The sequence below is a fragment of the Lactuca saligna genome, chromosome 7 (assembly GCF_052625555.1).
Source record: "Lactuca saligna cultivar CGN05327 chromosome 7, ASM5262555v1, whole genome shotgun sequence".
NCBI lineage: Eukaryota > Viridiplantae > Streptophyta > Magnoliopsida > Asterales > Asteraceae > Lactuca > Lactuca saligna.
This window is the reverse complement of record NC_136423.1, coordinates 112,055,656-112,068,982: the sequence shown is the minus strand read 5'-3', so window position 1 is coordinate 112,068,982 and position 13,327 is coordinate 112,055,656. Positions and strand designations below refer to the sequence as shown.

At 40.4% G+C, this 13,327-nt stretch overlaps 1 protein-coding gene and 1 non-coding gene across 2 annotated transcripts; one reads left to right on the top strand and one right to left on the bottom strand.

Moving 5' to 3' along the window:
* Positions 1–11,202: 11,202 nt before the first annotated feature.
* On the bottom strand, positions 11,203–12,060 carry LOC145007151 (uncharacterized). Its single transcript, XM_078966135.1, has 2 exons — positions 11,410–12,060; positions 11,203–11,301 (listed from the first exon to the last, which is right to left on the bottom strand). The coding sequence occupies exons 1-2, from the start codon at positions 12,058–12,060 to the stop codon at positions 11,203–11,205; spliced, it is 750 nt and encodes a 249-aa protein (XP_078822261.1).
* An 892-nt stretch (positions 12,061–12,952) lies between these two features.
* LOC145007741 (small nucleolar RNA R71) lies at positions 12,953–13,059 on the top strand. The gene has a single exon (XR_013663109.1). It is a non-coding gene; the product is annotated as a small nucleolar RNA R71 (small nucleolar RNA).
* The last annotated feature ends 268 nt before the right edge of the window (positions 13,060–13,327 follow it).

Here is a 13,327-nt window from a genome sequence, read left to right as displayed (position 1 = left end):
AAACTTTAAGTTCCAACCCCTAGAATTTTAAAAGTTAAAATTCAACCCTTATACTTATATTATGATAATTTAATAATTATATATATATATATATATATATATATATATATATATATATATATATATATATATGTGTGTGTGTGTATAAGAATAAAGTCGTCTTACTGCTAGTACGCCTCATTCACGAAGCCGGTCTATAAGGTGGGTATAAGGTTGTTACCTATAAAATGGTGACTTAATGGGTGAATATTCTCACCCACCGCTTGCTTGACTGGTGGAGGGTCGTTAGCCGAACGGGTAAGACAAGGACTTATAAATTCTCATTCAAAGTATGATGAATATAATAAAGTAACTAAATGTTTATTAAATTCCCAATCTTAGTTACTTTAGGAAAAATTTGAATAAGGTGCTAATCCATGAAATTACACTTTACACTTTGTCTAAGTCGTTGGTGGAGCATGTGTGGTTAACCGGCACACTAACTTGGACTTAACAAGGTAGGTAAAGGGTGACTTAAGGTTTATTATAGTATCGGTGGAGCGTGTGTGGTTTACCGGCACATCGATTGAGTGATAAACTTTAAGGGTACCAAGTGATTTGCATGGTTACTTCACACCTCGTTTTGTGATCCTCGGCATCCCAGTCACAAAACCTGGAGGGCACTCCCGAGATTGAAACATGCCTTTGAAAAGTTCATTGGATCTCAAAGAATCTAGGAATTTCTAAAACCAATAAAAACTAAATATCTAATATTTCGGTTTTCGTGGTGGAAATTGGTGAATCGTCATTCACCTACCTTTCAAATATGGTATAGCTTAGATTACGGCATACCTCTTCTAAGTTATATTATATTGTGATTGGATCCTAGCCTTAATATTACATTTGGGTGTTTTATTAAGGACTCTCTTAAATCTAAACTAAACTTGTTCTTCTCTTTCAGATGTCTTCAAACAATGCTTCTGGCTCGAATCCTAATGGCTCCTTTACTCTTATGAGTTTGTGCGGAAAAGTCACCTTTGATGGATCCAACTTCAATAAATGGATCAGAAACATCAGGATGATTACCCGCTACGAGGACAAAGAATATGTCCTTGACAAGGAGCTTAAGGAAATTGACGAGTCCACTGCAACTCCCTAGGAGATCGCTGACTTTCATACTCATGAAAGAGATGCAACCAAGGTGGCTTGCATCATGTTGGCCACCATGACAGCTGAACTCCAAAAGTCTTATGAAGATTTCTACCCTTATGAAATGCACCAAGATTTGATGGAAAGATACCATCAAAGTGCACGACAAGAGAGGTACGAAGTCATCTGCTCCATGATAACAACCATGATGAAGGACGGAGAGTCCGTCACGAGCCACATGCAGAAAATGCAAAGGTATGTGGATCGTTTGCTGAAGCTCAATGTGAACTTCCCTGAGGAGCTTGCAATAGATATCATTTTGCACTCCTTACCATCATGTTATGATCAATTCCGCATGACATATCACATGAACAAGGAAGAGGTCACCCTCAGCAAACTTCAAGGACTTCTCAAGACCGCAGAAACAGGTCTTAAGGGGAAGTCGGTTGCTATCACTCCTACTCCAGACTCAACTCCGGTCTTGGCAATCGGGCAAAATCGAGGGAAGAAGAGAAAGAGATCATCGAAGGGTATCAAGGCTCGGACCCTTGATGGCTCTTCTTCAAGTGGAACCAAGAAAGGTTTCATTACTCCTTCTTCTGACCCAAAAGAGGCTGAATGCTTCTATTGCCATGAAAAAGCTCATTGGAAGCGGAACTGCCCAAAGTACCAGCAGGATGTGAAGGATGGGAAAGTCAAACCCAACCATGCAGGTATTTACACTATCATTTCTAATAACTCACCCCATTCGAAATCTTGGGTCCTTGATACTGGTTGTGGTATTCATATTTGTTGTGACTTGCAGGGACTAGGAAGAAGTGAGAATGTGGAGCAAGGAAGAATAAACTTAATCATGAGGAATAGGAAAGTTACACCTGTCACCAAGATTGGAGTTTATACTTTATCGCTAAGTAGTGGGTTAAATTTAGATTTGAATAAATGTTGTTATTCGCCAGAAATGGCAAGAAATATTATTTCCTTTCATGCATTGTACAAACAAGGTTTCACCTTTTCGTTTGATAATGAAGTTGGTTCGATTAATGCTTTCTTTAATAATGTACTTTATTTTAAAGCATTACCTTGTGATGGTGTGTATGAAGCTGTATCTATTGTAGATAACTCAGGAAATAATGTTTTGTGTATTGATTCTCCTAATAATAATAACTTGGATAAAGCATCATTATGGCATTGTTGTCTTGGACATATAAGCAAGAAACGCATAGGCCAACTCCAAAAGGATGGAGTCTTGGAGTCGTTTGACCTAAAGTCAGATGATAGTTGCGAATCATGCTTACTTGGAAAAATGACAAAGTTACCCTTCACAGGCTCATGTGAAAGGGGTGAAGGTTTGTTGGACCTTATACACACGGATGTGTGTGGACCATTCAAACATGCCACAAGGGATGCTAATCGTTATTATTTGACTTTTACCGATGATTACAGTAGATATGGATATGTCTACTTAATCAAGCATAAGTCAGAGACTTTTGAGAAGTTTAAGGAATTTAAACAGGAAGTCGAGAATCAATTGGGCAGGAACATTAAGATGCTTCGATCCGATTGAGGTGGTGAGTATCTTAGTTCAGAGTTCCTCGACTATCTAAGGGAATGTGGGATTGTCTCACAATTGACACCTCCCAGGACACCGCAGTTGAATGGTGTGGCTGAGAGGCGTAATCGAACCTTGTTGGACATGGTTCGTTCCATGATGAGTCGAGCTTCGCTACCAATCTCATTCTGGGGGTATGCCTTAGAGACTGCCGCCCATATCCTTAATCTAGTCCCTACAAAGAAAGTTGCCAAAACTCCTCACGAGATGTGGACTGGTAAAGTACCTAAACTAGACCACATCAAGATTTGGGGTTGCGAGGCTTTCGTGAGACGCGAGACTCATGATAAGCTCGAACCCCGAAGCGAGAGGTGTATTTTCATCGGCTACCCACAACAATCCTTTGGTTACCTCTTCTACAGACCTAGTGACAATGTGGTCTTTGTAGCAAGAAGAGGAGTCTTTCGAGAAAGAGAGTTTATAAGCCAAGGAGACAGTGGGAGGCAAATTGATCTTGAAGAAATTCAAGAGTCAAGTGGTGATGGAACTTCAAAATCTAGCCCTCAACTTGAGGAGGAAACTCCTGTTGAGCCAATTGACGAATCTGTACCTCTGAGGCGTTCCACGAGAGTTAGGAGTGCACCTGAGCATTACTATGGATTCCATATTACTGCAGAAGGTGAGACACTTATTAGTGATGAGACACTAGTAAGTCAAGATGACCCTAACAGCTACGAGGAAGCTATGGCAGGCCCCGAGTCTGCTAAATGGAAAGAGGCTATGGATAGCGAGATACAATCCATGTATGACAATCAGGTTTGGAACTTGGTTGAGAATGTACCAGGTCGAAAGACTGTAGGGTGCAAATGGGTCTTCAAGAAGAAGACCGACATGGATGGTAAAGTACACACTTATAAGGCTAGACTGGTTGCAAAGGGCTTTTCTCAAATTCCTGGAGTGGATTATGATGAGACCTTTTCTCCGGTAGCCAAGATTAAGTCTATTCGGGTTCTGTTAGCCATAGCCGCATTTCATGACTATCAAATTTGGCAAATGGATGTCAAAACCGCTTTCCTTAATGGGAAGTTGGCTGAAGATGTTTACATGAGTCAGCCAGAGGGTTTTGTCAGCAACGAGTACCCTAATAGAGTGTGTAAGCTTGAGAAGTCCATTTATGGACTAAAGCAAGCACCTCGCAGATGGAATCTTTGCTTTGATGAAAAGGTCAAGGAATTTGGCTTTTCTAGGAGTGAAGATGAATCTTGTGTATATGTCAAGGCTAGTGGGAGTATAGTTAGCTTTTTGGTATTGTATGTGGATGACATACTACTCATAGGAAACGACATTCCAACCTTGCAGGAAGTAAAGTCCTGGCTTGGAAAGTGTTTCGCTATGAAGGACCTTGGTGAAGCTGCCTATATTTTGGGAATAAGGATCCTGAGAGATCGGAGTAAAAGACTAATTGGACTTAGTCAAAGTACCTACTTGGAGAAGGTTCTGAAGAGATTCAGAATGCAAGACTCCAAGAAAAGAGAGTTACCCTTCCAGAGTAGCGCCAAGTTGAGTAAGACACAAAGCCCTAGCACTGAGGCTGAGATAGCAGAAATGAGTCGAGTACCTTATGCTTCGGCTGTAGGTTCGATCATGTATGCTATGACGTGTACTCGACCTGATGTAGCCTTTGCCTTAAGCATGGTTAGCATGTTTCAGGGGAACCCTGGCAAGGCACACTGGACTGCGGTAAAGAATATTCTCAAGTACCTACGAAGGACAAAGGACTGGGTCCTTACCCTCGGTGGGAGTGATGACTTGAGAGTTGTAGGGTATAGTGATGCTAGCTTCCAGACTGATAGGGATAACTTCCGCTCTCAGTCGGGCTGGGTCTTTACCCTAAATGGAGGAGCAATTTCTTGGAAGAGTTCCAAGCAAGAGACAGTGGCAGATTCTACTTGTGAATCAGAGTATATTGCAGCTAGCGAAGCGGCAAAGGAGGCGTTATGGCTGAGGAACTTCATTGGAGACCTTGGAGTTGTACCAGCTATTAAAGAGCCAATGGAAATTTTCTGTGATAGTGAAAGTGCTGTTGCCTTAGCCAAGGAACCAAGGGATCACGGGAGATCCAGACACATCGACAGAAAATACCATTTCATCAGACATCGGATCGAAGAAGGACTCCTCGTGGCAAAGAGGGTATCATCAGATGAGAATCCGGCAGATCCCCTCACGAAGGGACTGACTCGGGTTAAGCATCTCCAGCATGCTCGGAGCATAGGGCTGAAGGATGATATTAGATTTAGTAGTTAGATAATCTCGAAATTTGTAAAGTGTAATTGACATTTGATGATGAATAAAAGTGTTTTATTTATGAGTAAAGTGTTGCTATCTCTTGTCGATCGTTTACTATATTTCTTTTGCATGTTTTGACTTCCAGAATAATTTTGTTTGGTATAACATATTATTCAAACCTCCACAGTCGGTCATATGTCGGAAGTAGGTATGAATCAAGACTGTCATGTTTGGTTGTAGAGGTCTGGGACAAGGCTACAACAATCATGAGTGCTCATAAGTTCTGAGCATTGGACTCAACCCACGCTCACTGGAATCACTTCATGGAATTCTATCTCGAGTGATCGTGAGACGGTAATATCATATAAATCTTTAAACCTAGAGATATGATTTGTTACTTACAAGTTGGTTATGCATTGATTGTACGAAAAACGCATTGGTAACTCGATGTTATAAAATCGCGCTCTTATGTGTAATTCAATGAGTAGTAGAACAAACATATGAGTCAAAGTTTATCTGTTCCTTCTTGGATTAGAAGCTGATATTTGGGCCCCTCGATGATTTTGTTTTGACCTATGTACCGAGCCCGGTCAGAACTAAATTGATGTGTTCAATGAAGTTCTTTGTCAAACAAATCGGAAATCGGGAAACAAATGTTGGACAATAAGTAAGACATTGTTCCATGTATTTGTCCGACTGATATCTAGAACAGAGGATTATATGATCACTTATCTTAAATGGCGTACCATCATCTTCTCAGTTTCGAGAAACCTTGAAAAGAGCTACGATTGCCGATCGGTTCCTGAAGTCATACTTGCAGTAATAGTTATTAGACTTATCCAAGTGGGAGACTGTTGGATAAGGTGTCTAAGTCCATAACTATTTCTGGTATGTACTTGACCCGACCCGGCATGGTCCATTTGGGTTGCATGGCACCATGCAATTGGATAGACTAAATGAGTTGGAGATTATTAATATATTATAAGTTCTAATATATTAATAATATTATTTGATTAGGTTGATCAAGAATTAATTTAGAATTAATTAAGTGATCAAAAGATAACTAATTAAATATATGGGTTGATTATGTAAATCATCCATATCTTGTATAGTGAGCGAAAAGGCTCCATGGACTATCAAGTTGGGTTCCACCCATAGGATGCTCCATGGGAGTTACAAACCCATGGGTCATGGAAATGAAGAGTCATGACACATTAGGGTTTAACCCTAGATGTGTCAACACTATATAAGTAACATATTCTCCACCCAAAATTGGCTACACTAAGAATCAAGAGGGCTTGGCCGATTTTGAAGAAGTGAGTATTCTCTCATAAGTTCTTCCAAGAGCATTTGGTGTTGTGTGAAGCATTTGAGGCATCACACTTGGGGTGCTAGGCTCACAAGGTTTCAAGGAACACAAGCAACAACAAGGTAAGTTATTCTATCTATACTTTATGTTAAAATTGTTCCCCATGTATGCTAGATAGGAATATAACCTTGGAATTCAACTTTGCATGACAATTAGACAAACATAGATCCAAGGTTATTAGGGTTGCATGTACACTTAGGAAGTGTTAGAATGCTCAAAACCCATCAATTTAGCCAGGCAGTAAGGAAGGTTGCAAAAGAAATCGGGAGTAATGATGCTCCAAAGGTAGAAGATATCAAGTGTCGGGACTTTGTCATCGTCCTTCCGCATGTTGATTGTGCTGGCAATAAGACGGTGAATAAGACGATGAACTAGTGAACGAATGTGGCCTTCCTGCACGGAAGATGGAATGTATACCCGGTTGGCAATAGTGTTCCACCAAGTGGAAGCAACAACCTCTTCAAGGAGGTCTTTATGGCACTGCTCCAAAAAGGTTTCAAAGTCTTCATTTAGCATGGCACTTTGATCGTAAATGCCAATCCTCCATGCAAGCTACGCCATGTTGCATTGTCGCAGCTCCCCACCGAGTGAAAATGAAATAATATTGGGATTATAATACTCACTACCACCCCGAAATGAGATGGTAGCGAAGAATTCCCAACACAACTCCGCAAAATCTGGCTCTTGGATCTTGAACAATTGTAACCATCCATCACAAATGATGGTAGAATCTCCCACATCACAAGCATTTGCCAAGTATAGCGTCAATTCCTCCTCCAACCCGACCTTTCCCAACCAGTTCCAGTTTATTGCATTTGGGAGGTGGATCTCCTTCTGCTTTAAAGCTTCCAATCTGTTTTTAGCGCGGGCCTGTGAAGATTTAGAAGTTATTTGGCGAAAAGAAAGCCATGGGATGTCTCCTTGGCTTCCCCCACGTGAAGTTTGGCCTCTTCTGGACATGGTTCCTGCAAAATGACATTAAGAAAGCACAAACAAACAAAACCCAACAATTAAAATTAAACAATACAGATCTGTCAAGACCCCTACTCGCCGAGTTCAAGAACTACTCGGCGAGTAGGAAGAACATCGAAACCAGATTGTTATTGGACCATTATAGGTCAGTTAGAACATCTAATTTTTCATTAGGGTTTGTTGTACTAAGTCCATAAAACACTAATCCAAAAGAAATTTTTTCTAAAACCTCCTAATTCATAGTAAAATCAAAACCCTAAAAATTGAGGAAACCCCAAATCCGATTTTTGCGCAAAATAAGGGCTAAGAATTGATAAAGCTTTAACCTGTAACAAGTATTGGGAGTAAAGATCATACCTTTATGCTTGCAAGATGGAGATTCAACAAAAAAAATGGAAGATGTGGCTTGAGAGTATATATGCACGATGAGTATGAGGGTAATGTTTAGAATGAGTGAAAAACCCTTATTTACAGATTATAAACTAACTGTGTAAATTTTCTACTCGCCGAGTAGAAAAGTGCTACTCGCCGAGTAGGTCTACGCATTTGCGAGTTTCTGGGTTCATTAAGATATACTCGCCGAGTATGCATATAAACTCGACGAGTAAGTCTTGCAGGTTGAAAAAAACTTAATTTTTTTTATTTTTAAAGCACCACCCCACACTCTAAGCATTGCTTGCCCTCAAGCAATCATTTAAAACATATTTTCAGAGGAAGAATGAAAATAAAACAGCACATAAGAAATTAAAAAGAAAATAAAGGGAAAATAAATGCAAACACTAAATGTGGGTTGCCTCCCGGAAGTGCTTCTTTTGAAAGAGTCATTAGCTGAACTCCTCCCATGCTACGTTTCCGCCATTCCCTCCAGCAGCAGCCCTTCTTCTATGTCTTCATTCCTCGGGACTCCTTCATATCTTTTCACTCTATGTCCATTTACCTTGAAAGGGGTACCATCTTTTGATAATAACTCTATACCACCATGTGGAAACACCTTCTTTACTAGAAAAGGACCATCCCATCTTGACTTGAGTTTGCCCGGAAAAAGTTTTAGTCTTGAATTAAAAAGCAACACCTTTTGCCCTTCATGAAACTCTTTATTACTCTTGATCCTCTTGTCATTAAAACTTTTAGTTTTCTCCTTATAGATTAAAGAACTAGTATAAGCATCATGTCTAAGTTCCTCAAGAGCGTTCATTTGCATCAACCGGTTGTTCTTGAGCTCCTCGATGTTGAAGTTGCACATTTTTAAAGCCCAAAAAGCTTTATGCTCGATTTTCACCAGTAAATGACATTGTTTTCCATAAACTAGCCTATATGGTGTAGTATCAATAGGTGTTTTGAAAGTTGTTCAGAAGGCCCAAAGTGCATCATCTAGCTTGTCCGACCACTCTTTCCGATTGCTCCCCACCGATCTTTCCAAGATTCTCTTCAAGGCTCTATTGGTCACTTCGGTTTGCCCACTTGTTTGTGGATGGTAAGATGTAGAGAATTTATGAGTTACCCGATATTTCCTTAACACCTTTTCTAGTTGATCATTGGTAAAATGAGTGCCTTGGTAACTTATAAGGGCTTATGGGACTCCAAATCTTGAAAATAGCTTCTTCAAAAATCGCACCACCACCCGGGCATCATTAGTTGGTAATGCTTGTGTCTCCGCCCATTTGGATACATAATCCACTGCCACTAATATATATTTGTTGCCTTTTGACACGGGAAATGGTCCACTGAAATCAATCCCCTAAACATCAAATACCTTGCACACTTGAATACTTTGTTGTGGCATTTCATTTCGGGATGAAATGTTTCCCGCTCTTTGACATGCATCACATTCTTTGACAAATCAAGCTACATCTTTAAAAATTGTGGGCTAATAAAACCAAATATCAAAGATCTTCTTAGTAGTGTGGTGTGCTCCATGATGTCCACCGGTAGGCCCGCTATGAAAATGATCCAAGATTCATCGGCTTTCATTCCCAAACACACATCTTCGTATGATTCCGTCTGTGCAACTTCGGAAAAGATAAGGCTCATCCCAAAAGTAATATTTTATTTCTGAAAAGAATTTCTTCTTTTGTTGGCAGGTAAGATATTTTGGGATGTACTTGCTAGCTATGTAATTAACTATGTCCGCGAACCATGGCTCTTCTCCTGTGGTTACCATAATGTATTTGTATGGGAAGTCATGTCCAACTCTATCTTCTTGCAATTGCGGGCTTTGAAGCCTTGATAAGTGGTCGGATGCTACATTCTCCATTCCCTTCTTGTCGCGTATCTCGATGTCAAAATCTTGAAGAAGTAGAACCCATCGTATCAATCTTGGCATGACATCCTGCTTGGCAAACAAATACTTGATAGCAGAGTGATCAGTAAAAACAGTTGTTTTAGATAAAACTAAATAAGGGTGAAATTTATCAAAGGAATACACCACAGCTAATAATTCTTTTTCTCAGTGGTGGTGTAATTCTCTTGGGCCGGATTTAGAGTTTTGCTTGCATAATAAATGGATCGAAAGTGCTTATCAACCCTTTGACCAAGGATAGCTCCTAAAGCAAAATCACTAGCATCACACATTATTTCAAATGGTAACTCCCGATTCGGGGCAATAATGATCGGGGCATTAGTTAATTTATCTTTTAGGAATTCAAACGCCTCTAAACATTCTTTAGTAAAATTGAATGGTGCATCTTTTAAAAGCAATTGTGTTAGAGGTCTAGTTATTTTAGAAAATTCTTTCATAAAATGCCGGTAAAAACCCGTGTGTCCAAGAAAACTTCTAATGCCCTTTACATTAGTTAGTGGAGGTAATTTGGCAATGGTATCAATCTTTGCCTGATCCATTTCAATTCTAGATTTGGAAACCTTGTGGCCTAGAACTATATCCTCCTTGACCATAAAATGAAATTTCTCCCAATGAAGAACTAATTCGGTCTTTTCACACCTAGCAAGCATCAAATCAAGGTTAGTGAGACAATCATGGAAGGAAGATCCAAAAACAGAAAAATCATCTATAAAGACTTCCATGAATTTTTCCACCATGTCGTGGAGTATGGCTATCATGCACCGTTGAAATATTGTGGGTGCATTGCATAACCCAAAGGGCATGCGTCGATAAGCGAAAGTCCCACTTGGGAAAGTGAAAGTGGTCTTTTCTTTGTCCATGGGGTCTATGGGTATTTGAAAATAACCTGAAAATCCGTCCAAGAAACAACAGAAACTATGGCCCGATAATCGTTCTAGCATTTGATCAATAAAAGGTAAGGGAAATGGTCTTTACGAGTGGCATCGTTTAGCTTTCTATAATCGATGCACACTCTCCAACCGGTTACCGTTCGTATCGGAATAACCTCGTTCTTCTCATTGGTTATGACCATCATTCCTCCTTTCTTGGGCACCACTTGGACCTGACTCACCCAAGGACTGTCGGAAATAGAGTAAATGATCCCCGCATCTAAAAGCTTGACTACTTCCTTCTTGACCACTTCTTTCATGTTTGGGTTTAATATTCTTTGGTGTTGTACAACCGGCTTGGCTCCAGGTTAATCATGTGTGAACAATAAGAGGGACTTATTCCCTTGATGTCGGTAATGCTCCATGCTATGGCCCATTTTCGCTTCTTCAATACTTGAACTAGTTCTTCTTTTTCATATTCGGATAGGTCATAGGCTATTATAACTGGCTTTTGATGGCCATCTTCAAGGAAAGCATACTCCAAGTGATCCGGTAACGTTTTGAGCTTGGTTTTTTGGTTCTGCATGTTGTACTCGTTGAGTACAGGAAAGGAACTCGGCGAGTCAGATGCTGAATTTACGAATTCCACTTTTTCTGCACATGGACTCGGTGAGTAGATCGGACCTACTCGCCAAGTAGCTCTATCATATTGCCTTATTATTTCTTCATACTACGCTTCGTCTAACAGCCTCTCGATCTCCAGTAAGTCTTTTTCAGCATCGAATTCTTTATCAAAGATAGTGGACTTGTTGGAATCTTCATTATCACACTATTCCATCAATTCATCAAACATGTCTATCGAGAATGCCATGTCATCACTATTCCTCGCATGCTTCATAGCTTCATCAACCCCGAAAGTGACTGAATCTTATCCTACCCGTAAAGTAAGCTTCGAGTCTCTCATGTCCACTATAGCACTTGCCGTGTTGAGGAAGGTTCTTCCAAGGATGATCGGGACTTGAGGATCCGCCTCCATGTCTAAAATTATAAAATCTACAGGAAATACAAACTTATCCACCTTGACCAATAAGTCTTCACATATTCCTCTTGGAAATGTAACTGTCTTATTTGCCAAGTGAATTGCCATGCAAATTGGCCTTGGTTCCAGGAGATCCAATTTCTTGAAGAATAAGTAGGGCATGAGGCTCACACTTGCTCCCGAATCATCCAGCACATGGATGGTGGCCAAGTTGCCAAATTGGTAAGGCAAAGTCAAGCTTCCCGGGTCACCTTTCTTCTTTGGTAATTTGTTTAACATGGCAGCTGAGCAGTTTTCATTAAGAACTACTTCTTTCACCTCCTCCATCTTCCTTCTATTTGTTAGAAGCTCTTTGAGAAAGTTTGCATATTTTGGCATTTGAGCGACGACTTCAATGAAGGGTATGTTGATTTGCAAAGCTTTAATGTGGTTTAGAAACTTATGGTACTCCTCTTCTTTCTTTTCTTTCTTAACTTGGGTTGGATATGGCATTGGAGGCTGAAAGGGCTTTTCAGGAACTTGTTCTTTCAAATTTGGCAGTGGACTCATCGAGTCCATATTATGGACTTGGCGAGTAGGGTCTGTGTCATGCATAATTTTATTTTGATCCCGTTTTTTTGCGTCCTCCTTTTGGAAGTCTTTAGGTGCCTCATTCTAAATGGATGTTAGAGGAGTAATTATCTTCCCACTTCTTGTTGTGACTATGTTTATGTGTGTGCCTCGTGGGTTGTTTTCGGTTTTACTAGGAAGTTCGTCGGGTGATCTTTTGTTGGTTTGTTGAGCAAATTGTCCAAGCTGCGTTTCAATGTTGTGGATAGATGCTTGCTGATTTCTAAGCATGGTTCTTGTTTCTTGGATTGCAGCATCATGATCATTATGTCTCTTTTCTAAAGCAGCTACAAATTTGGTGAGCATCTTTTCCAAACTTAGTTTTCCTTCTTGTTTTGGCTCCTCCTTTTGGTAAAAACGACTTCCATTTTGCTTGTACTTCTCCTCCTTAGCTTCTTGTACTTGTCATAAGAGAGCCACTCCTTCTTTGGTTTGCGCCAATCTTCATCATATCGGTCCCCACTCGAGTATCAAACATGCACCTTTTTGTTGCCATTTTCATCCAAGTCGCAGTCTCTAGTAAGATGAGGCCATTGCAATTCTCACAACCCACCCGAATAGCATGGATCGTTTGATCCATTTTATCCATCCTCCTATCCATGGTTTTTAGCATAGCCATGAATGCTGACAAGTCTTCCGAAGCTGCATAGGCAGCCCCCCTAGTCACATCATTTCTTGGATTATGGTATTCTCTAGAATGCTTATAGAATTCTTCAATCAGTTCTTTGATCATCGGGGTGGCTTTTTTGTGAGTGGGCCTTGCGTGTCAAGTAACTACCTTGTTGTGACATTGACTCCGTCATAGAAGATGGAGACTTCTTGTTCGCTATTAAGGTCATGGTGTGGGCAATTCCTTAGCAGGCTCTTGTACCTCTCCCAAGCTTCATATAGTGACTCTCCAGCTTGTTGTTCAAAGTTAGCAATGACCTTCTTCAACTTGGCTATTTTAGAAGGTGGGAAAAAGTGGTCAATAAATTCTTCTTTCATCTTAGCCCATGTGGTGACCGACCCGAGAGGGAGTGACTTGAGCCAATCTTTGGCAGCACCCTTGAATGTAACTGGAAGCATGCGAAGTGGTTGGGTCTTGCGAGGCACATTTGGAACATTAAAGTAATCAACTACATCACTGACTTCATCCAAGTGCTTGTAAGCATCTCCGTGGTCTTTTCCATAGAAAGGAATCTCCTTTAGTTAAGCGAGTATGTGG

What these genes read in the sequence shown, in the direction of transcription:
- LOC145007151 (XM_078966135.1), bottom strand. Translation starts at nt 12,060, where the DNA reads ATGAGTCCACTGCCAAATTTGAAAGAACAAGTTCCTGAAAAGCCCTTT. An exon ending in ACTCGAAGCTTACTTTACGG is followed by an intron (nt 11,302 to 11,409) that starts GTAGGATAAGAT and finishes TTGATGGAATAG; the next exon opens with TGTGATAATGAAGATTCCAA.